Source organism: Crotalus tigris, unplaced genomic scaffold (genome assembly GCF_016545835.1).
Source record: "Crotalus tigris isolate CLP2741 ecotype Arizona unplaced genomic scaffold, ASM1654583v1 scf7180000023625.2024221, whole genome shotgun sequence".
NCBI classification, from domain to species: Eukaryota; Metazoa; Chordata; class Lepidosauria; order Squamata; family Viperidae; genus Crotalus; species Crotalus tigris.
The window spans coordinates 539,754-564,868 of record NW_024100087.1 but is presented as its reverse complement, the minus strand read 5'-3'; the positions used below and the strand labels follow the sequence as shown (position 1 = coordinate 564,868).

At 37.3% G+C, this 25,115-nt stretch overlaps 1 protein-coding gene across 8 annotated transcripts in view; it reads left to right on the top strand.

The window, feature by feature from the left end:
* Positions 1–25,115, top strand: part of PRDM5 (PR/SET domain 5) — a 94,673-nt gene that overhangs the window by 7,895 nt on the left and 61,663 nt on the right. For all 8 annotated transcript variants that reach the window (XR_005553808.1, XR_005553809.1, XM_039320161.1 and 5 more), the window contains 6 exons: positions 7,664–7,786; positions 11,827–12,022; positions 12,863–13,037; positions 14,192–14,284; positions 14,549–14,670; positions 21,755–21,834. Coding sequence is in view for 6 of the 8 variants with exons in the window: in XM_039320161.1 (XP_039176095.1) it covers positions 7,664–7,786; positions 11,827–12,022; positions 12,863–13,037; positions 14,192–14,284; positions 14,549–14,670; positions 21,755–21,834 (789 nt within the window). In the remaining 2 variants the exon portion in view is untranslated. The remainder of the gene's footprint in view (positions 1–7,663; positions 7,787–11,826; positions 12,023–12,862; positions 13,038–14,191; positions 14,285–14,548; positions 14,671–21,754; positions 21,835–25,115) is intronic.

The window sequence follows — 25,115 nt, the reverse complement described above, 5'->3', positions numbered from 1 at the left end:
CTTTTAAATGTTGGTATTCAAATGTATGAATTTCTTGTACACATGTTGTTTTGTAATAGACATATTTAATCATGTTTACTATTTGTGAATTATAAGACTTCTGTTTCTTTACCATTCCAATTAATGTCTTTAGCAGATTCATATGACCTAATTTGCATTTTCTGATTGAATGCCAGTGGGACTCAAAGCATCCAATAATAGTCAGAATTACAACAGTGGGATTCAGCTCATAGAAAAAAGCATTAATTTGGGGTTTTGACCATACACATGGAAACTGTTCAGTGGCAAATTTCTTTGACATAAATGTATGAACTTTCAAGACAATTATTTTTTTCTAGAAGAAGATTCAGGTTAGCTTCCTATTACTTTATACAACTTTATACAACTAGAATAGGATGTTTTATGCTGAATTTAAACATGCCTATTTAGGATTCTTTGGAGTGACAACTAGTTTCAGGTGCAGCTGTTCTTAGGTGCTATGTTCATACTCCCCACCACCATCATCTTTCAGATATCAGATCTGAAGTTCAATACCGTATAAGAATGTGTTTTCATTGAAAAATTTACTCCCAGATAGATTAATCCAAGATAAGACTCTTAGTATTTAATGTTGATTATATGTTTGGGAGATAATAATAACAGAAATCACAGTAAGTAAATAAGTTGCATCCCTCTTATAGTGTTAAACCTGGTCATGGTTCACGGAAAAGCTCCTTCATAAATATATGGAACCTGCAGTGAATTTTATTACTAGGGTATCAGCAAAATAAAGACCTTTTAATAGTTTACCTTCATGTGGGTTCCTGATCCTTAAATCATTTTTTCTGCTAAAGTTTGTTTAAGTGAATACAATTTTCTATCCCATTGGTTTCAAGAGCTATGCAAAACTAATGTTGCACAGTACAAGGCTTCATATGTTAGGCTTCAAAATTAAATTATAGTCTAGTCACGGAATATTTTTTCCTTACTGTTTATATGGTTTTTGCAGTTCTTATTTAATAACAATCCAACAAATGGTATTCAAAATTGAAAGCAATGTGTTTACTGAGTGCAGGAGAGGAAGCCATCTGTTTAGCCTCATTGTTGTGCTGACATTTTTCCTGACTGGTTGCAAAGTATTTGACTTCAATTCATATTCCTGTGTCAAGTAGTACAACAAAAATATATTCCACTGTGTAATATCTTTAGTCAAATTAAAATATGATTTCATTTTACAATCACAAGGAGGAGAATCATCAAGCGAGTTACCTGAACCATGTTGGGAAACATGCTCTTAAAGATCTTTACAGTTCTTTTCCACCCACTGCAATTCATATAGAATAACAGAGATGGAAGGAACCTTGTAGCTCATCTAATCCAACCCTCTGCTCAAGCAGGAGACCATATGTTATTTTGACCCTGGTTATTTTGAAACAAAAAACTTCAAATAGCATGTTTATATTGTTTGATAAATGTAATTTCTTCAGAAGAATTTTAAACCTGGTCATTAATGTCTTATGTACGCCAGTGGGCTTTAAAAATTTAACAGTTGACATACTGAAGGCAGTCTTGAGGAAAACAGTTCAAATATTTGAAATAAGAAAGTGCAACAAATCAACTAGAAGAGCTTTTTTTTTTTTTAAAGATAGCCTGATTGCAAAGCAGAGATTGAAATTACATGTGGAACAAAGTAGCAGCAGTCTAACTTAATACTTTTAAAGTTATTTTTGTATTATATTATCCTTACTTCCTATTAACACAGCTGAACTTGAATTTCAGCACTTATTCTATTGAAACTGACTTTGATTTTATAGCAAAAGCAAGATTTTTCTTTTGTTTTCATCCAAAAAACTCTGAATAAGAAATGTGGAAAAAGTATGCTAATGAGAATATTATGCAAACAAGAGTAATATTACATTTATTAGAGTGGCTGCTAACATTTGAGAAGTGAAAAGACAAATCTATATATAGGAGAACTTATAAGTCAAAGAATAAATCAGATTGATTTGCATTTAAAAAAATGATAGTCATGCAATTTATATATAACAATAATAACATAAAATGCGTATGAGTCCTAGTTTTGTGAGGTTGTAAACAAAAATGGTAATGATTTTGTATAGTTTTTGCTTCATAGTACATCTTCATAAATAGAATATTAATGAGCTATCGAGAAAACTAAAAAAGATATCCTACTTTCTTCTACGTTCGTGGTGTTTTAAGCAACTGGATTATGGTCATAATGTTTTCCAAAATAAGGTTCCAATGTCAATGATTTCATTACTTGTCTGCTTAGTATAATGTTCAGTTTTGTGTACTCAAGCAGTCCCTTTAGGCTTTCAGATCTTTCATGTTGAAAACATAGGATAACCTATGCTGTTGTGGAAATGTCAGTCTTTTTGAAATGTGATAGTTTTAATTTCATCCATATTCATGTTGGAATTAACACTGGCTTTACTTGTCTGTCCAAAGTCAAATGTATCTAAAAGTTCTATATTGGTCCGGTGAGTTGCATTTCTATAGTTACTCTTTAGTGAACAAATTCTTTATAAAAAGATTAGTAAGTTTAACTCTTGCCAAACTTCAAGAGTTGGCTCTTTTTCTTCCCCCACCCATAAAAAGGGATTATTTTTAGGCTATTTAGTTTGGACATTATTGAAATAGCATTATCACATCTACTATTCCACAATCCCAACATTATGACCATTTTCGCTGATAATGTTAAAGTTGAAAACATTTGAAGTGTACTAAATTCCAAGTTGGGTAGGGCAACTGGATCTGGAGTACAAAAATCTGCATGATCACTAGAATGGCAGGAAGGAGTTAGCATATGCTGTACCACTTTGCTGCCATTTAGAAGTCATTTGGATTTTTTGAGCACCTATCTAGTAACCTAAAGATGGAAATCAGAAAGTTAATGTATTTTACCTATCACCTAAGAATTAAATATCTACCCACAATGACAATTATTGATAATTTTAGTCCCACCAGACTTTTAAGAGTTTCAATTAAAAATATTAATAAAATAGAACTATTTTATTAAGCAAATCATGGTTTAATAGGTTATGTCTATTCAGCCAATGGTTTCCTCAGTGTTCCCCTCTTACATTACAGAGCTATTTCTTGAATATTACGCTGTTCGCGTAAGCCTTTGCACATGAATTCATAGGATGTATTTAATCTACACATGCAAAATACTAACATTTTCCTAATGTTTGTTCATTCCCATTTGTAAGAATGCAATATATTTGAAAATGTAGCTTTAGTGGATTAAATTCTCCTTTTTCCTGAGTAATTGAATATCATGCTGAGGAATGATATTTCAGAATTTAAGTTCATTTGCAATATATTTCATTGCCATATCATACCTGATTCTTAACTTTCCCAAGAAAATGTAAGGTAGAAGAGCCAAATGAAATCTAATGTATTAATAAAGCATGCCATTTAATATTATTAAAGCATAATTTTTCCTCTTTAGAGGCCTTTAAAAGAGGCTCAGTTTTTTACTTTGTAATATAAAATCATAAAAGGTATAAATTTTCAAGCAGCAGCTGGAAAAATTAGGTAGCCACATGCTGTGAAGAACAATAAGATGTTGGTTTTGAAAGGCAAATGAAGGGGAATATGAGTAGGTATAAGTGCTAATAGGAGCCCAGATGTATTTACCTTTTCTCAACTTATATTTGCAGTTGGGCAAATTGCCACTCCTGCAAATTTTACTCATTTTATTAGGAACACAGCAGCCCACTGTCATTCTCTGTAGTAAATCTAGCTCTGACCGTCTTTAATCCCTACTTTGGATTTTGGGCCAGCCTGTTGTATACATTCAGCTTTGTGGTTTGTTAAACATTGTTTATGGTTTAGTGTGATATTTGAACTCAATTATTTTGACTTATTTAATAAATCAAATTTTCACATGATACATGAATCCAGCCAAAGATTTACTTCTATTAGAGAATAATAAAATGAGAACTTGAGGTCTTTATTTTTGTAGCTGGAGAAGCTGACTCAGCTCTTTGAGGACGTCTTTATTTTTGTAGCTGGAGAAGCTGACTTAGCTTTTGAGGAGCATAAGGCCAAGTACGGGCTGTCCCAAGACAAGCACCTAACGATCACCTAGCCGGCCACACAGGGCCAGCCTGGGACACGGAGGGGCAACATTTTTAGAGAATGTTTGTTGTGAGTATGTGTATGTATGCAGATGAATGGTTGCCCTGTTAGGTATAAATTTTATTATTGTATTTAGGGCGTATGAATGTGAATTATCTTTTATATACATTAATTGAATGTGAATGTGTATTGAGTGTCTGTGGTAGGAGAATGGTAGAGTCAGGGGCGGAGCCTGATGCCCCCTCTGCTGAGTGCAATAGCAAAAGTGGGGGGGCAGGACTTACCCTTGGGCTTGGTGTCCATGGAATGCTAGTCCGGTCGGGAAGGGAGAAGGTTGGTGAGGGTAGGGGTACTCCGGGGATGGGAGAAGGTCGGAGCATCCCGGTTATGACTGGGATGGGCAGATATGGCGGGAGCCGAGGGGCAGGCCATTTTCGGGGAACGAGGACTCGCTATATTAGAGTGATTCCTTGTTCCGGCCCCTCAAAAGGCCCATCCTGTAGTACTGGTGACAGGGGAGTACAGGGCCCTAGTTGTAGGCTGCTGTTGCTTAATGCCAGGTCCATTGTCAACAAAGTCCCCCTTAATGCCAGGTCCGCCCCTCTATTGGACAGGGGGGCGGACCTGGCATGTATAATCGAAACCTGGCTGGGCCCTGAGGGGGGTGTTTCCCTCTCGGAGATGTGCCCGGATGGGTTTGTGGTGCTTCATCAGCCTTGACATCAGGCAGGGGTGGGGAAGTGGCAGTCATCGCTCGGAGGTCCCTGAGTCTTCGTGGGATTCCTGCCCCGGAGATTGTTGGGTGTGAGTCCCTCCTATTGAAGTTGGGTTCATGGGTTCAGTTGGGCTTGTTGCTGACGTACCTACCTCCCAGCTGTGTTGCAACAGCCCTGCCTGCGCTGCTGGAGTCAGTAGCCAGGTTGGCGGTGGAGTTCCCCAGACTTATGGTACTGGGGGACTTTAATCTGCCATCACTCGGCAAACGCTCAGAGGTGGTGCAAGAGTTCATGGCTTTCATGACAACCATGGACCTGACCCAGGTAATCCAGGATCCGACTCATAGGGGTGGTCACACGCTCGACCTTGTGTTTCTCTCGGGGCAATGGAGACATGATCTGGAATTAAGGGGAATAGAGACCTCTCCCTTGTCATGGACAGATCATTTCCTATTGAGGCTGGACTTCAGAGCATCACTCCCCCACCGTAGGGAGGTGGAGCCGATTAGGTGGTTCCGCCCCAGGCGCCTAATGGACCCAGATTGGTTCCAGGAGGAGCTTGGGGAAATACCTGACTCCCTTGTCCACAACTCGTCCGGGTCCCTGGTTGCGGCCTGGAATGAGGCGGCGTCCGGGGCCCTGGATCGAATTGCGCCTTTGCAACCTCTCTGTGGTAGTGGTCCCCGGAGGGCGCCTTGGTTTACTGAGGAGCTCCGGGAGATGAAGCTCCACAAGAGATGTCTAGAGTGACGTTGGAGGGCCAGTAACTCTGAATCTGACTGATCACTATTAAGAGCCTATCTTAGGACTTATTTAGTGGCGATAAGGGCGGCAAAGCGTGTTCACTTTTCCACACTTATTGCGTCCGCAGAATCTCGCCCGGCCGCCTTGTTTAGGGTGACCTGCTCCCTTCTTAAAGTGGAGGAGGCGGAGGAACCCTTGCAGGGGAGAGCTGAGGAGTTTGTTCAGTTTCTCTTGGACAAAATCGCTCAGATTCAGAGAGACCTGGACTCTGACTGGGCAGTGCCAGCCAAGATGCTGGGGGCTGGTCTTAGTCATGTTATCTGGAGCGAGTTTGATCCTGTGACCCCTGATGAAGTGGACAAGGCCGTGAGGGCAATGAATGCCACCACCTGCTTATTGGACCTGTGCCCCTCCTGGCTGGTTTCTGCCAGTAGGGAGGTGACACGAGGCTGGCTCCAGGCGATAATCAACACCTCCTTGATGGAGGGGTCTTTCCCGCAACCTTTGAAGGAAGCAGTGGTGAGGCCCCTCCTCAAGAAGCCTTCCCTGGACCCAGCTGTTTTGAAGAACTTTCGTCCTGTCTCCAACCTCCCCTTTGTGGGGAAGGTTGTAGAGAAGGTGGTGGCGGCGTCCCAACTCTTGAGATCCTTGGATGAAACGAATTATCTGGACCCTTTTCAATCTCGTTTCAGGCCCGGCTACAGCACTGAGACTGCTTTGGTCGCACTGACCGATGACCTCTGCCGAGCCCGGGATAGGGGTCATTCCTCTATCTTGGTGCTTCTTGACCTCTCAGCGGCTTTCGATACCATTGACCAGGGTATCCTTCTGCGTCATCTCGGAGAGGTGGGGGTGGGCGGCACCGTATTGCGGTGGTTCTCCTCCTACCTCTCTGACAGGTCGCAGTCGGTGTTGGCGGGCGGACAGAGATCGACCCCTAGGTGCCTCGATTATGGGGTGCCTCAGGGCTCGGTTCTGTCCCCCCTCCTTTTTAACATCTACATGAAACCGCTGGGTGAGATCATTCGGCGACACGGGGTGAGGTATCATCAGTATGCGGATGATACCCAATTATATATCTCCACCCCGTGTCCTTTCAGTGAAGCAGTCGACGTGATGTGCCAGTGCCTGGAAGATGTGAGGGTCTGGTGGGGGTGAACAGGCTTAGACTCAACCATGACAAGACCGAGTGGCTCTGGGTCTTGCCCCCCAAGGGTCATCCTGATGATCCATCATTAGTCCTGGGGGGGGGGAAATTTACCTCCCTCAGTGCAGGCACGCAACTTGGATGTCCTCCTGGACTCACAGCTAAATTTGGAACAACATCTATCAGCTGTGGCCAGGGGGATCTTTGCCCAGGTTCACCTGGTGCACCAGTTGCGGCCTTATTTGGACCGGGAGGCTCTACTCACGGTCACTCATGCCCTTGTCACCTCAAGACTGGATTACTGTAATGCACTCTACATGGGGCTACCCTTGAAGAGCGTTCGGAGGCTGCAGTTGGTTCAGAATGCAGCTGCGAGAGCGATTGTGGGTGCACCAAGGTACGCCCACGTGTCACCTATCCTCCGCGAGCTGCACTGGCTTCCTGTGGGTCTCCGGACGCAATTCAAGGTGCTGGTTATCACCTTTAAAGCCCTTCATGGCTTAGGACCAGGTTACTTACAGGACCGCATACTGCCGCATAGTTCCCAGAGACCAGTGAGGTCCCACAGATTGGGCCTCCTTCAGGTCCTGTCGGCCAGACAATGTCAACTGGCAGGCCCTCGGGGAAGGGCCTTTTCTGTGGTGGCTCCGACCTGGTGGAATCAACTTCCCCCCGAGATTCGAACTACTCCCACCTTGCCGGCCTTTAAGAAAGCCATTAAAACTCTCCTGTTCCTGCAGGCCTGGGGTTGATGTCCCCGGGGGGGGGGGCAGGATACGATTGGGTATATGAATGCACTTATTTTATTGTTTTATTGTTATATTTATTGTTTTAATTTTGTATGCCACCCTGAGTCCCTAGGGATTGGGCGGCATATAAATTTTATAAATAAATAAATAAATAAATAAATAAATATATCTTTTAAGTTTTTCAAAGTTTTAGCTTTGCTCAAATTTTATTGCCTTTTCAGGTTCGTGGAAAGAAAGGTGAAGTGCTTTATGTTCTGGATGCTAGCAATCCAAGGCATTCTAACTGGTTGCGTTTTGTACATGAAGCACCATCTCAAGAACAAAAGAATCTGGCAGCTATCCAGGTAAATTTATCCAATTCTTATTAGATTTCCAGTTCAGTGTTCCATGTCTATTCATTATATGGTATAGCTTATTGTCTAATAAGTGACTGTAGGGTGGCGGCCATAAGCTTAGTAAAGTGGTAAGCAACTAATGGTATCTGTATACCATTAGCTCACACTATTCCTGGTGATTCCTGAATGCTACTTGAGAATAACAGTGCTTAGAATTGAATATTTTTAGGGACCAGAGTTTTTGAGAATTGGAGTCTAGTAATATCCTTGTGTTATAAGTTTCTGTCCCAGCAACGTAGAATTCGGTTTTATATAAGCAAATAGGGATTAATTAAGTACAGAAATATTATACAGCATGTCCTCTTAAGGTTCCTGAACAAAGAATCCTTGCAGGAAAAAAAAAATCAGAAGCCACGATAGGACAATATTTTTATTTTAAAAATCAGAAGCCACGATAGGACAATATTTTTATTTTTGAGTAAGTACATGTCACAAATATTCAATATGCAGAATATTATATGCTAAACAGATTTTAATTTGTGGCTCCTCTTACTTCCAGAACCAAAATAGGAGACATTCCTTGCATCTCTCACTGTGATTTCCTTTTGGTGTCTTTTTTTTATTGTAAATGCTATTCTGTTATTCCAGGTATAAATAGAGCCATTGGAACAGAAATATAAGACCTCAAAATAAATAATTTGGGAAATTATTTTACAAACAGAGGTCAATAATACTATATTAGGAGTCAGGGAGATTTTATTCTAAAATGTTTTTGTAATGTTTAAAGTATGTTGGATATGGAGCAAATTTAAATTCGAGAACATGTGATGAGTTCATGAAGATGGGTGTCCTGGCTGCAATTTACATATTTACAAAATGATAATTATACAGAGTGTCCACTCACAAAACAATAATTTATCAAACAACTCTTCCAACTTACCTTACTTTTTTCGGGCAGTTGAGTAAATTTGAAACAATATTTTTGCTGTACTTTTCCAAGCATAACTAACAACTTTCTTTATAATATTAGTTAAAACTATAATTCCTTTTTTAGATTGGAAAAAATAGAGTGGATGTTAGGGGATGGTGGCAGCAGTGAAATAAGGAATTCTAATTTTTTCAGGTTCAAAGTCACTTATGTAGAGTTTATATAGGTAGTATGTTTTAAATTGAAATCTCTCTCTATAATAAAACTCATGTGCTTGATGACTTTTGATGCTGTATAGCTCACATTTTTCTATCATATCAAGTAGTAGGTTATGATCTACATTATCAAATGCCTTAGTGAAGTACAAATAAATTATATCCACAGCATTTCTCTAATCCACTAATTTTGTCAATAATTATTGTCCAGTGTTGTCAGTTGTCCGCAATACTACTGCAACATTAAACGTTCAATCTTTTATCCTAAAACTATTGGTCAGTGAACCATAGTACTTTTTTAAAAACTGTGATTTTTGTTTGCTTTATTGAGCTTTCTAACATGCTATATTTTGAATAACGTATATTCCAGTTTCTTTTCTGCTTTCAAAAAATGATGCATGCTGACAACTACTGTATTAAGAATGGTCCTAAGCATCTCAACCCTCTTTATAAACAAAATCATGGTCAACTCTTTATATTTAAGCATTGATCATTAACCACCCAATATATTGGTTGTCTGGATAAGCTCTGAAAATTGGAATAGGGAAAAGGCAAAGGTTAATGGAAAAAGAGATATTTACTGTGATGCGATGGAGTGTTTTAAAGTCATACTTACAAAATATTTAACAAACGTAACTATGGAAGATTAGTATCTGAAAATCAATTAACAATATAATAAATCTAGTATAACTGGTTTATCTCTCAGACTAAAGAGCAGAGGATAATTGGATTGGAGAAGAGACACAAAGATCACAAAGCACAAATACTTTTTGTTAATGTAGCTTTTATATATTTGCATATCATAGAATCATAAGATTGAAAGAAACCTTGGAGGTATTTTAGTCCAACCCCCTATCCAAGACAAGAATCCTTGTACCATCTCTGGGAAATATAAGACAAGTTTCAGAAGATGTCTTTAATATCAGATCTTAAATTAACAAAAGACCCAATAGATGGTATGAGGTATTCAAAAGAAGTGTTTTGCAATTCAGAGAAGTGTAAAAAAAGCATCCCATTTTGGAATAGTTAAACACAGTTCCACAATTTGAAAGGATTAAGTGACTATGTAGGATTTTTCTTCTGGCTATTTTCATGTGTATTCTTCTGTGAGAGACTGCAAAGCACTCCTTTTAAACCTACTAAATCTACTGTGTTACCCCCTGGAAAGAAAATAACAGATGGTAGCTGTGACTTAAAGGGCCTTTACACACTTTTGGTTGTAGGCCAGTTGTGCCCATTCCTGAGGCAAGAGTTTCTTCTCACTGTCATTCATGCTTTTGGACATCTTGTTTGGACTACTGCAACATGCTCTACATGGGGCTGTCCTTGAAGAGCATTTGGAAGCTTCAGCTGATACCGAGTGCTGCTGCATGTGTTGTAAATGATGGTGACTATTTGGTACATGTAACATCATTGCTTCATGGTTGCCATTGTGTTTCCGGGTGCAATTCAAGGTGCTGGTTGTCACCTTTAAATCCCTGAGGGACTGTTTTCTTCTTTTCCCTTCTCTTCTTATCCATCCAATCCAGTTAGCAGAATAGGCATAATTCAGGTCCCATCAGCTAGCAGGGAGAAAGAGGTGTGCATTGTCTGCTATAGCCCTGCCCTCTGGAACATCCTTCCTACTAAGATTAGAATGGCCTTGACGCAGTTGCCTTTCAAAAGGTCTTGAAGACCTGCTTGTGGGCCTGGGCCTCTGGACCTAAGTGTGTTCAAAGTGATAGAATGAGGAATTAAATAGGTCAGGATGCTCTCAGATTTTGAGAATCACCCATTTCCAGAAATTAACTTCTAGGAAAAATTATCATTCAGACAATCATTTGCCTGAAATGGTATAGGGCAGTGGTTCTCAACCTTTTTAATGCCGCGACTCCCCAACTGGTCGTAAGTCAAGGACTACCCAACCGGTCATAAGTCGAGGACTTTCCCTGCCCAGGAGTGCCGTGCATGCATGGTGCTGCCCCTGCGCCAGCCGAGGCGTAGCTGGCAAGCGGCAGAGACGGAGCAGGCCGACCACTGGCTGGGCCACTAGCTGGCCCAGCCCAAGGGAGTTAAGGCACCCGCCAGGCCCCACGCGCACCAGCAACCCTCCCTGCGCCCGCCGACTTTCCACCCCTGGCCCTCTTTTACTTACATTTTTAGTAATTGCTCAGCAGGGAGGGATGGAAACTTCCAGACAGCTCGCCTTCGCTGCAGACAACTTGCAGCACTATTTGCAGAATGGGACTTTTGGCGGGCTCAGCAGGGCAGAGACAGCCTGGACAATTCCTATTGGCTTTTGAAAGCCAATAGAATTAGACTCTATTCAAGAGAGTCTATTCTATTGGCTTTCAAAAGCCAATAGAATAAAAGGGAGTAGCATAGCTAAGGAAAAGGGGGAAAAATGGCAGACTGCGTTGTTTGGCGACCCCCGTGAAATGGTCATTCGACCCCAAATGGGGTCGCGACCCACAGGTTGAGAACCGCTGGTATAGGGTTTCTTTCCTACTTGAGCAGTGGGTTGGACTAGCAAATCTCCAAGGTCCCTTCCAATTATGTTATTCAGTTATTCATTCTGTCATACAGTTTGATTCCCCAAAATCAAAGTTTGCTACCGTGTTTACCCATAAATAAATTGCATTTATCATTGGATATTTATTGAATTGCTATTATGATTTTTTAGCATTCAGCTACCTTTAGTTTTGTCTTACTTATTTTTTTTTTGCTTAATGTAATATGATTGTTTTCTAAAGTTATATTACTATGTTGGTTTATATTTAATCCTGGAAAATAATTATAAGACTAAGGCAAAAATAAAAGTTGTAATAATTTCAATGTTTTAATTGTTTCTTGGTGATTCAAAAAACTTGTTTGTTTTAGAAATAGATTTAATAATGAATTTCTAAAATAATTTTTTTCTCTAACAGGAAGGAGAAAACATTTTCTATCTAGCTGTTGAGGATATTGAAACAGATACCGAACTTTTGATTGGTTATCTTGATAGTGATATGGAAGAAGTGGAGGAAGACGATGAAGAGGAAACCATTATTAACCAGGAAGAAGAGGATAGCAACAACAACAGTAACGGTACTCATAAGGATTTGCAGCAAACTAATGAAAAAGGTATGGATGAATAATTTAAAAAATCCATTTATGTTTAAAAATATATCTTGATAAGAAGAAGAATGAATGGGTACTGAATGAATGTGAACTGAATGCAAAAATGAGTGACCAGTACAAAAGATGTATGTTGAACCAATTCGGCTACAGGCAAAATGAGCAAGATTGAAATCAGAAAGCAAAATTTCAGGGAACAGTGAATGGGTCAAAAGAAAAGGGAAGAGCAAGAGAATTGTGTTAGAATGGAGTTGATGCAATCTAAAAAAGAAAGAGTTCAGAAGTTTAAAGAACAAACCTTAATATATGAATTGATATATGAATATGTTGGGATCAAGAATGATTTGTAAAGTCAGAAATATGTAGAAAGGTATAGTGTATAGGGCTGATACAAACTCTGCTTACTCCATTTTTGTTCTTTTGTTCTTAATGTGACTTTACTTTTGATAAATGTTTCTTCTTTATTGCTCTTTGCATAGCATATAATGGATATGAATGTACGTTTCTGTACAAAAAAGATTATTATAAATATTATCTTCCTCCATCCAAAAATGATACTTATAGAACCTTAAGCTATTTGCATACACAATATTGTCATCCAGTTGTAATTCTTAATAAACATAATGGGAAATTATGAAAGATATAGGAAGCAATCATATTAAGTTGAATTTAATGTTATTTAGCTTTATCTTGTTTTCACATTTGTTTTGCAATCTTGCCTCTCGCACTGTGTTGATCTCTGCATGATAAAAGATGGTCAGCTTTCTCTTAGAACAGAACCTATTGCAATGTTTTCACAAAGAAACATTTTCTTTCTGGAATGTCTGTCTTTTCTCTACCATGTAGATTGTTCTACCTGTAAAGAGGACCATGCTTGTCCAAACTGTGAATCCAGTTTTGCAAGCCAGGAAATATTAGCTGAACACCTTCAGACACTGCATCAAAAACCCAGTGAAGAAAAAGAATTCAAATGCAGGAATTGTGGAAAGAAATTCCCAGTAAAGCAAGCTTTACAGAGGCAGTAAGTCTGTGGCATTTGAAACCATAAAGTCAGTAAGACAATACAGAAATATTTTTGCCAGTGAATGGTTTACAGACTAGAGCAAATTTAGTTTTTTACTTTATTAGGTGTTTCATGCACCTGTATACACATGTAATGTGAACGGGACAAAAACTATGGATACACAGAACATCATGAAGGCATGTAACAAGCTTAATCACCATCGCTTCATTGTAAGCTTATGGCTTTTGTATCAAAGCCAATGTAATATTATCCATTATTGTGGATGCTGTGATGTTAAATGCGCACAGCCATAAACAGAGTGAGCAAGATATTTTCATAAGTGAAATCCACCAGTGTATATATTATAAACAATAAGCATAAAAAATTGATAGTGACATTGGGCTGTCGGTTTGATTTCTGAGGTTGGCAATTTGGCTGCAGGTGTTTCATCTCCATTCAGGGGGACATCTTCATTATGCTTTGAATCGATAGTGACATTTTGCAAGCATTCAAGTTATTTTAAAAGTTGGGCTTGGGAATATAATTTTTTTTTAGTTTTTTAAAAAAGTATTAAATAAGTAATCTAACATAAGTGTTGTACATTAATTCCAGGAATTTATGCAAGTCATATAGCAGGATCCCTTACTTTTGGGGGGAAATATCCTTTTATTTACAGTCTGAGATGTATCTTTATAAAATACAAGTTTTTGTATATCATAGAAGCTAAAGTATTTATAGTTTTAGCATTTTATTTTTAACAGTTTTTACTTGAACTACTTTCTTTTAATTGAACTACTTTTTAAAAAATTATTAATACATTATTTTAAACTTGGTATCTGGATTTGCTGTTCATTATGAAAAACCAGTTGTATTTTGCATAAGTAAACAAATAAATCAAGACCATGTCCATTTTCGAATATATGACAGGTGGTCCTCAAGTTAGGATGGTAATGGGGCCTTTCCATCATGGTTGTAAACCATGATGGTTATAAATCAGGTCACCCATGTTGGTGACTCAGTTTTGTATATATATAAATACTGTAAGCATTTTTGTATAAGTAAAATGCAGAATAGATATGTGTTTCTTTATATAGGAGCAAAATCAGCCAGATTGCAAAAACAGTTGAAGATTGACTTGTTTGACTTGACATTTCTTTTCTCTTTCCTAACAGTGTCCTTCAGTGCACAGAAAATGTGAATCCAGGAAATTATTCAAGAAGTTTTCAGTGTTCTGTTTGCAACATATCCTTCAGCTCAGAATTGAGGTTCCCTGTCTTAATTACTGGACTACTCTCATCTTGCTGCTGACTCTTTGCATGTTTGCTTGCTTTAAGATTTTGTAGTTGCCTTGTGAACACTTAATTATGTGAGATGGAAAATGCTTTTGTCCCAACATGCAGTAAGTTATGCATGAAGTGGACTACAGGTCTGCTGCCCAGCATGTGCATTCAAATACCTGTCAAGATTACATTTCAAGGAGTAGATTTTTTGATGCCTTATTTTTCTCTTCTTCAATCACCTGACATCAGTTTTGAACAACACAAAGAAGCCTGCCGAGGTGATGCTAGGTTCGTATGCAAGGCTGAAAGCTGTGGGAAGAGGTTCAAGAGTAAGGATGCCTTGAAAAAGCACAAGGAAAATGTTCACACTGGTAAATAACATATTGGAATTGTCATTATTTCATCAGTTTTAGAATGCATTAATATATAGTTAAGGAAAGATTGTGGATTTTTTTTACAATTGTGGGAGCTACAATTCAAGGTTCAAATTCAGAGGAAGAAAATTCTGCATGCTAGTTTTTGTAAGAAGCCATGAGAGTCCATTATCATCATCAACATCATCTTCAAGGGTGCACTTGCGATGGTTGAGCAGTTGCTGATAGTGAAGCAGCATCGGAGACTCACCAGCATTTTATATCAAGGCCTGTTCATCCTTCTACATGTGGCCAAATGAACAGTATGGTCTAGAGAATGAAAAGTGGAGGGCAATTTCCCAAGATCTGTTTCTGAGAAGATAAACCTGTGGCAAGGTTTCTGCTCAGAATAATAGGTGTGTGGTTGCTCACCTTCCCCATTTTAATATGGGTCTGTTTATGATTACTATGTGTTGTTTTTACACTCCAAAAGTATACAGCTAATTGATTACTGGATATACAAATCAGATGATTTTAGTGTTTGTGTTCACATTTTGAAATTGTTTTTAAAGAACCTGGCAAAAATATATACCATGCCTTTATCAATTAGTCATGTGTAAGTTTCAGATGGGGGTATTTTCCCCAATTTTGTGAGCGTAATGTCACAGTGCAAGACCTACTTCTTTTCTAAACATATTGCAATATTGTATGTATACCTCAAAGGAGGAAAGCTTGCAACATGAAACTGCATTCATTAGGCTGATTAAACATACAGATGCTGAGTTCTTATAATGCTTTAGAAACGATGGGTGATAGCCTCCTGTTGAATAAATGGAAATTGTAAGGAGTGTAAGGCAGCCTGGCTTCAGGGAAAAAGCTCATGGAATGAGTAGACAGGGAGAGTTAGCAGAAGTTTGCCTGTAATAGGCACATTTGTGTTCTTGCTACCAAATAATGCAGAAAATATGTAAATGTGTAGCGGTCCTTGAACAAACTTCAAGGATAGGAGCAACAAGTGACAATATTTCAGTTCATGAGAAAGGATAAATGTCCATCAACCAAAACAAAGGGTTCTGCAACAAAACGGACAGTAAAATCATTATCCACACACAAGAAGACACAGAAATACTGGAGCAAGCCCAATGAATAAAGTAACAGCTAGAAGCTAATTACATGGGTGAAATAGGCTTTGTGTACTTGGGAGAAGGACAAGACAGCATGATTGAAGGATGCAGAAGATTAAAGGATGCAGAAGACAGATAAATCATGGTAGTTTGTAGTTTTCTACTATGAGGAATTGAATTAAAAACTGCATGCGAAATGGGCATCTGTGAAAGCAAGGATCAAGAACATGAAAGAAGAATGTCCATAATTTATATGTCCATAAAGAATGTCCATTTGTCCAATGACAAATGTCCTTTCCTGTGTATAGCACCATAGGGACTAAGATGGTAGTGTTATCTGTTCCTGCAATCAAAAGAAGAAGACCAGAAATGGAAGTAATATTGGAAGTCGGTAACTAGCTACACAAAATGTGTTGATATTTTGAAATATTTAGTTTCAACAAATACAACCTAGAAAACTAGATTCTTGGAGCCTTTGTAAGCAGTTTTTTTTGAAAGGGAAAACAAGTCATTTTGGGTACAGCAATCTTGACAATTACATTTATTTATATTTTATATATCTGTTAATTTTGTTAAAATGGAGTTTCCCAATCCTGTTAACTGCTTGTTGGTGTAATGGAGAGTTGCCTCCCATTTTCTAGATGAAAAAAATATGCAAATGTTATGATCTTATAATATTTTTCAAACCTTTACTATTTTTTCCGGACTCTGGAAAATTGAGAAATTTGTTAGATTGGAGATATCTAAATGGTGCTACTAAGTAGAACAGACCAAGGAATCAATTTCACAAGAAGGATAACATTGCTTTTATGGAGATTGGCTGTAATACCAGAATCTTGTAAGTCTTCCAGGCAAAAAATGATAAAACTGAAGATGACTCCACCTTCAGACAACGGCAGAATGAAGAACTGGCTACTCATAATTCCTCTCCGGAAAAGGAGAGGACATGAGATTGCCTACAAGTGTTCCAGGCAGTTGCAATTTGCAAGGAAGCCACAAGACAGTCTCTGAGGGGTTTAGAGCAATGGAGATGAGAGAATAGCCAGCTGACTCAAACTATAGTTGGCGCCTTCAAAAGGTTCACATACTTCTTTTTGCTTGTTGTATTTTAAGAAAATGTGATAAGTTATTACTAAAATTGTATATATTGCGATGAAGGGAGAAGTGTTTTTACTATATTTTTCTGTACCTATTTTTTTTTTTTTTAGTTTGTATTTTTTATCACTGTCATTTTTAATAAAATTACTATTAAAAAAGACTCTTGCAAGTCTGATTTTGCTGTGCTTTCTCTTGCTTCTTATACATTAATGAATTAGGGAGATGTTTGAACTGCTTTCCAATGATATGTCATTGTTCTGGACTTAGAAATGTTTTAGCCCCTTTTGCCTATGTAATGGTTCATACATATTTCCATCAACATCATCTTCCTTGATGATTTTACATGTTGTACATAGACCAGTAAAATGACCAAAAATATCTGTAAAATCATTTTGCTAAAGCATGGTAAGGCTGATTAGAAGGATTTTAATTTGAGCTCTATTGAATTTGTAAATTCAAAGACTTGAATCCTGTAGAAAGAGTAAGCTTTTTAAACAACCCAAATAAAAAGTTAGAAAGAATATTAAATACTGTAGTATGCATACTACAGTATAAGAAAGAAATGAGATGAACCTGAGATCAGATAAGATTTTGTAGGATTATGAAGACATTGTGGGATGATTCTCATTGCTGGAAGATAGCAATTGAGGATTTATCATTTGCTCAAATGGAACAGAAGTAACTATAAATGAATGAAAAAGTTGCATTGTATACTAAGAGTATCGATTCCTGCTCAGAAACCCATATGAATAAACTTGACAAGACAATATATAATATTTGGATTAAATAACAGAAGAATAAATATGATGAGTACTGTTCTTGCTGTTTAATATCATCCCCCTTACTAGGAATTGTGAATGATATTTTCCAAAAGCAAACTGCATATATTGTAAAGAGGCATAAAGCAGTAGTGATGGATACTTTAATTACCCCATCATGTTTACGTGACAGACTGCCAAGCTTCATCCTTTAAGATCTCCTGGCTTGTCTTTCCAACAGCTTTCTTCTTGCGAGATTAGAAGAGTGATTGACAATAATAGATAACTGATTAAATCCTTAGTTGAGTAACCAGGGGTAGTAGGAATATCAGGGTATCAAATTATGTAATGCTGGAAAGTTACTCACTTTAAGGGAGACTAAAACTAAGCATAGTCAAATGTATCACAGACTTCAGAAAATTGGATATAAAAAACTTGGCCCTGGTGTTATTTATTAAATATGTACCCTGTCTCAAGCAGCTCATAAGTAGACAATATAACAGTTAAAAGCTCATAAAATATCTTCCTAAAACCCTAACATAAAATAACAAAAATAGAAATGTTGCAATGCATTAAATCAAGAGAATGCCCTCTGAAATAGTTTAGTTTTTAGTAATTTCCTCAAAACCAACAGAGGGGCTGAGTCTTCTCTTCAAAGGGTTGACTCGACACAGAATAGCATTTTTGCGTCTCAGAAGGACATAAATATCCAGCAGCTGTTCTCCACAATATCAATTAATAATAGTTCCTTAACACAATATTTAACTGATTGGGCCAATTTGGTGATGTACTCCACTCATTAATAATGTCACCTTCTGTTATTTTCAGTCTGGTAATATATAAATGTAGTAAAATAAATTCAACAAATGGCATAAGAAGTTAATGGGAAAAGTAACTTCAGTTTGATGGAAGTTTGTAGAGAAATAGATACTAAAATCACAAATTGCAACAATTTTAGTAAGGACAAAAATACAGAATCCCACAAGAGAAGTCTCTATGCTTATTTAGAAAGCATAGTAAGAAAGATCTGAAAACAAAAGAGAACATATATGGAACATGAAAAGAAGATCATGTCAAAAAAGAGTATGTCCATGTAGTCTAGAACTGAAAGACTGATGTCCAGAAAGTGAAAATTTAGAATTTGTTCAGGAAAGCAAAGATTGTGGTGAAATGAAGTTTTTTCAGTTAAGTTCATGATAAGCTGAATAATGTAGATACTCAGTTCCTACTTTATTCAGTATTCTATAACACACACAAAAAATCTGTTCCATCAGCAAATGTTGAGTACAATGAAGAGACAAGATTACAATTTCAGGCTGACAGAAACATGATCCAAATGAACCTAAATATTCAGAACTATACACGTTATCTGAAAGGATACTGAACCTGTTGATATAGCACAGGGTTTCTCAGTCTCAGCAGTTTTAACTGGATGGAGTTCAGTTCCCAGAATTCCTTAGGTAGCAGAGTGGAAATCCCCATATAAAGTTGATGAGGTTGGCACACAATACTGTGGTTGGGAAATACTGGGCTGGTCAGTCCCTTATCTCTTATGTTTGAGAAATCTTCAAGAACTAGAGGATTTGATAAATGCCAAATAGCTAGAAGAGAGAAAATATTCTTCCCATTTATCTCCAAAAATAGGTAAAGGGAAGATTGAGCAATCTACAAACTGATTGTCTGATATTGATACTTGGGAATATTCTAGTGTGAATTAAAAAAAAGATTGATCTGTAAATTCACTGTAAATTCACTGTAAATCTGTAAATTCATTGCAGTTGATAATAGCACTGTACTATACTAATACTATATTAATACTTATACTAATACTATGCTGTACTAAACTTAATCTAAACTAAATTAAACTAAACTTGGAGCACTACTCAGATTGCTCATAGATAGTTCATTAAATTGGAGTGAGACAAGTTGGGTGCAAAAGTTATGTATTTTCATTAACATTTGAATGAAGAGGTGGAAGGAGAGCTTAAGTGTGCAAATGATACAGATCTGCAGAAGATAGAACTAAAATTCAAAATTATTTTGATAGGAGAAACAATTAAAAATAACAATATGAAATTTAAGTACAAACAAAGATAAGTACAAAACCACTTGGAAAATAAAAATAAAATACACAAGTATAAGATGAGGATACTTACAAACTGATTATGAGCCAGCAGTGTGATGTTGTTAAAAGAGGGTAAATACAACTTTAGATTGAATTAAAATTATGCATTAAAGGCATTATTATTATATTTATATCATACAATTTTATTTAAACAAAACTTTTTTGGCTATAGTAGTTCCATTTGTTCTACTTTGGTCAGACCCTACCCCAAATTTTAAAGATTTTAAGAATAGTTCAGCAAAATTACCTGAGATCCAAAAAAGGATAATAAAGACAATTGAAAGATTAGAACGTATGAAAAGAGCTTAAAGAATTGGATATACTAAGCCTTGAGAAAAATTACAGATAGTCCTCAACTTAGGATCAGTTGCTTAAAGACTTATATTTCTGATAGCCATGGAACAGGTACTTTATAGTCTGTAAAACACTCCCTGGCTGTCATAAATGGTCGCGCTATAACCCCTCCATGGTCATATGACTATACATTGGAGGCTTGGCAACTGGTCACCTTTATGACTGGTCAAAGTGTTCTATGATCACATGACCATAATTTGCAATATTATTTGACCATTTCTACCATTTTTTTTGCTGGTTTCTGGCAGAAATGCCCATTTGAATGATTTCCACTTAAGACCACTGTATTTGCTTAATAACTTCCACAAAAAATATTGTAAAATCACATCCAGTTACATGGATGCCTAAACTAGCAGCAAAAGGTTGTCACAAAGAAAATGAGGGGTTGCACAAGATGTAGAATATGACTCTTTGTTTAATTAGTAATAGATCCCTTAAAATTCTAATTAAAGTACATAAGGATTTCATAACATATGTTAATAGGAAGGATGCATCCTTCACCCTACCATTAAAATAGCTGCAACCTTTGAAGAGTCAAATATTTACTTTGAAGACTTGCCTGAATTTTATATGCGTGCATGGAGCTCCACAGACAGTATTTCTGCAGGGATCACCATTGAACCCAAGCTTCTGTTGATGAATACAGAGATATGAAGCCAGCTGGGGATACCCTCTGAAGTGGCAACATAACCTTTACAAAGGACACAGCTGCTTTAACACTTTGAAAAGAGATATTTTGTTCATGCTAACTTACTTGGTTTTAGCATTTTCACCATCTTTACCTGTGATACCAGTTGCTTTATGCCACACTATTTAGATTATTAAAGAAATGATTATACTGTAATATTTTCAAGTTGTCAGTGTGTTTAGTTAGTGAGATTGTAACTATGTTTATAATACAGCTGAACACACTTTCTGAGTCTGATATTATCTGGAATTAGTTACAATATATTGATGTTTATCCTGCCAATGCTGATTCATATTTTATATAGCTATAATGCTGTTTTGAGAATCAGTTTGGTGTAGTAGTTAAGGAACCAGGAGATTGTGAGTTCTAGTCCTGCCATAGGCACAAAGCTGGTGACAGTCACTTTCTGTCAGCCCAAGAAAGGAGGCAATGGCAAATCAGTTCTGAAAACTTTCCCAAGAAAACCACAGAGACTTTGAGAATTGGAACACAATTAAATACTGATTAATAATAATAATAATAATATAATAATCACTGTCTTATTAACATGCCTTAATGCTGAAACCCATAAGACTAAATCAGACTAACTTTTGAACTTTCAGTTTATTCTTTCCTTTATGCAAATATTTTATGATATTCCTTGAAAACAGAAATTACTATTTGTAGCATACTTTCGCATTCATGGAAATATTTCTTGTTCTACACAGATACTATATTGGGTTGCTTTGTTCAGAGAAATGAAACTCTTCTTGGTCTACATTTCATAGGCAAAATCTTTGGAGGACACCTACAGAGTCTGTCTTGTAATTTAATATGTTAGAGATGGAGTAAGAGTGTAAAATTCTTGTACCCATTAAATGACCTGTGAAAAATGGTGCAGGCAATGAAAACATTTAGCCCTGTCCTTTGTACTTCTTTATTAAATCTGTCGGTGGTATTTTTGTTTCTGTTTTAGGTAACTCTAGGAAGAGGCTGATGTGCTCAGTATGTAATAAGAGGTGCTCTTCAGCCGCAAATCTTCAAGAGCATCGAAAGGTCAGTTGAATGAGAGTTGACCCCCGGTAGGTTTCAACTTTTCTAGGGTAGAGGCCAGAGAGATCAGTCCCTTGAGAGCTGCTAAAACACAAATTGTCCAGGTTTTTTTTTCCAGCTGACACACACAGTAGTCTGAAACCAAAGTATTTATTTTCATTACCATGTTAAATCAAAGTTAAAGCAAAACACTATTGTGTATTTCTTTCCTGTCCTAGAGATAGCAATTTAGCCTTAGATATATATTATATTTTACTGTATAGTTTGAATGCTTAAAATTATGAATAGATGCTAAATCCATGAGAATAATTTAATGGCCACTTAAATCAAATGATTTTTCTTTTAACAAAAACCTCTCTTGTAACTATTTGTTTTCCTAAATATTTTCAGCACTGTTAGTCATGCACTTTAGTGCATTTATCCTGCACTAAAATATTTATATTTAATTTTCTATGAAAATGATTTGAAAGAAGCCAAATTATAGATCTTAAAGAAAAGAAGTATCTGTTTCACCCCTGTCAATCATTGAGAAACATAAAGCAAAACTAAAGGTAAAGTTTCCCCTATTCAGTCTGATTCTAGGGGGCAGTGCGTATCTCCATTTCTTAGTTGAAGGAGACAGCATTGTCTGAAGGCATTTCTGTGGTCATGTGGCCAGCATAACTATATGCCGAGGCGCACAGAACGCTGTTACCTTCCTACTGAAGTGGTACCTAATTATCTAATCACATTTGCATTCTTTTGAACTTCTAGGTGGCAGGAGCTGGGGCAGGCACCCCATTGCATAGCACTTGGGTCTCAAACCCAGGCCATCAGCTTTCTAGTTGATAAGTTCAGGGTCTTTAACTGTAAGCCATTGTGCTCTTGCTCAATTATGTATTTAATTATCTATTAACAATATTTGAAAGAAGAAGAGAAATTGTAGATCTTAACAAAAAGAAGTAACTGTTTCACCACTGTCAATGATAGACATAAAGCATTCAGGATAAAATATCTGTTATTGTGGCTGACATTTCATTAGATGTTATCCATACCAAACTACAGCTCTTAAGAGTACTGGCAATCCTTTCTTCATGATTTCACACATTTGTGTCAGTTTTGCTATCCATGAACTTTAAAACTGGATATATCATAGACTAGATCTGTCATCTCAGATGTGAAAACCCATGTTCTAGCTCAGAATTACAGGCTCTTCCTATAACACATATGACATATATGTAAAATGATAATTCCTTGGAGTACAGACTTGTGATGAGTGAAGCATAAGCGCCAGCAGGATAAGATTTATATTACTGTATTTTTCCATGTATAAGAATCACCCTTGTATAAGATGCTCTGGCATGTGAGTTCCAAGCTTACAGCAAACAAAGTCAATGCCGGGAGCAACCGCCTCCCAGCGCTCTAAATAGACGCCTCCCGGACGCCCCCATCACCACCCACCTAACCAGCATCCGGCACGATGAGCATGCATAGTCAGCCTTCCAACCCTGGTAAACAAACTGGCGTGAGCACCAGCATGACAGCAAGGCAAGTGAAACGAAGGCGGTTTTAAACTCCCTGTCGTTTCTCCATGCCAATCAGCTGTTCGATGGAGCGCTGAACAGCTGAGCCGGCAAATCTGGTTGTTCAGCCAGCCGCTATTATCGAGCAGGACAACCTTGCAGCTGCATTCCACAGGGTTCCCAGCCAGAATACAGGTACAAGGGAGGGAAAGGGCTGTTGCTGCCATCCATGCTGCTGGTCCCATCCGCTGCCTCCGGCGCTGCCATCCGACGATCTTGCCCCCTCCTCCTTCTTGTTAGTGGCAAGCCCACAGGGGCTTGACACCTGCACCAGGTGGCATGACAGCGGCATGTAAAGAACCCACACAGGCATGCCCTGGGCTGCGGAGTTTACCATTATTTTTTCATGTATAAGATGCTGCACTTGTATAAGACGCACCTGATTTTTGAACAGGGTGTTTGCAGGAAAAAATAGCGTCTTATACACAGAAAAATACTGTATTATATAAAGAAATATGTTTATTTCCAGTGCAAATAGACGTTTACTGTAGGCTATGTCCAGAGTGTCTATAGGCATGAATGTAATCTTGTATAAAAAGTGTTGTACTTCATGAAATCTAAGCAACTTTATTTCAAGGAAAGTACTGGCCCATGTTTCATAACAATAAGAAGCAATTTTTTTTCACAGATGTTGAAGTACAAAGCTAATTCTATCATAAACTCCAAGTCTAGCCAAGTATTTAGAACTGTCTTTAAAGATCAGATCACAGTGCTTGAATTAGATAATCTTTTTAGAGGCTTATAATATTAAGGAAAAACTATTAGCAAGTTTATGGACTATATATCAACATTCACCACAAAGGAGCCTGACTGAAAAATAACGTTTCTATGGTTCATTTACTCCTTTATTTCCCTTTAAAACATTATTTTCTATTGTTTTATTTCCAGATCAGAAAATGTTTTTTTGATTAAGTCTCATATATGAGGCTGTATCAAGCTTGTGTGTATGCTAACTATGTGCCTCAACTGTTGGCAGCAGCACTTGACTGAAGCTGAGCAGGTTTATACTTGGTAGTACTTAGATGTGGTGGAGAAATAAAATCCCAAAAAGGTAGCAGAGTGATATATTCAAGAGGACAGCAGGACTCAAGATCACTTCTTGACTTTATACAAATAAGGAATTTCTTTGTTTTTTTATCAAATTAGTTGGATAGGACAAAAGCAGATGTGACAAATATAAGCTTACGGCGTGTTGAAAACAAGTGATCTTATTGAAAAAGCATAAGGAAAGAGGCATCTGATCTTCTTTTGGGTCTGATTATTTCTGGCAGCTTACTTTATTCAGAACTAATTTTCAAGACTAAAGTTGGGAAGAAAGTCAGGTATAGCAAAAAAAAAAAAAAAAAAAAAAGCCACTTAATTAAGCTTCCTCTAAAAGTAAACCACTATTTCTATAGTATTGTATGTGTACATACGGTATACATGGGAACTATAGGTCTATCTGTTTTGCTTCTTCTAAATAATCAGTTATGATACAGGATATCAGGATCACATTCAGTTTTGTGACAAAATATTGAGTGGTAATTTGGTAGGATGTTCACACAAGGCATAAAAACTCATAAACTAATAACCATTTCATTATTAGGGTGTTAAAAGTAATACCCCTCAGAGTCAGCGAAAGAAGAAAATAATTATTTTTTGCAACATTTTTCCAGTTGATCAGGTTTTCCAGTTAATTTATTGTAAATTGCATTTATTTGTTGTTTACGTTAGGATTTGTTT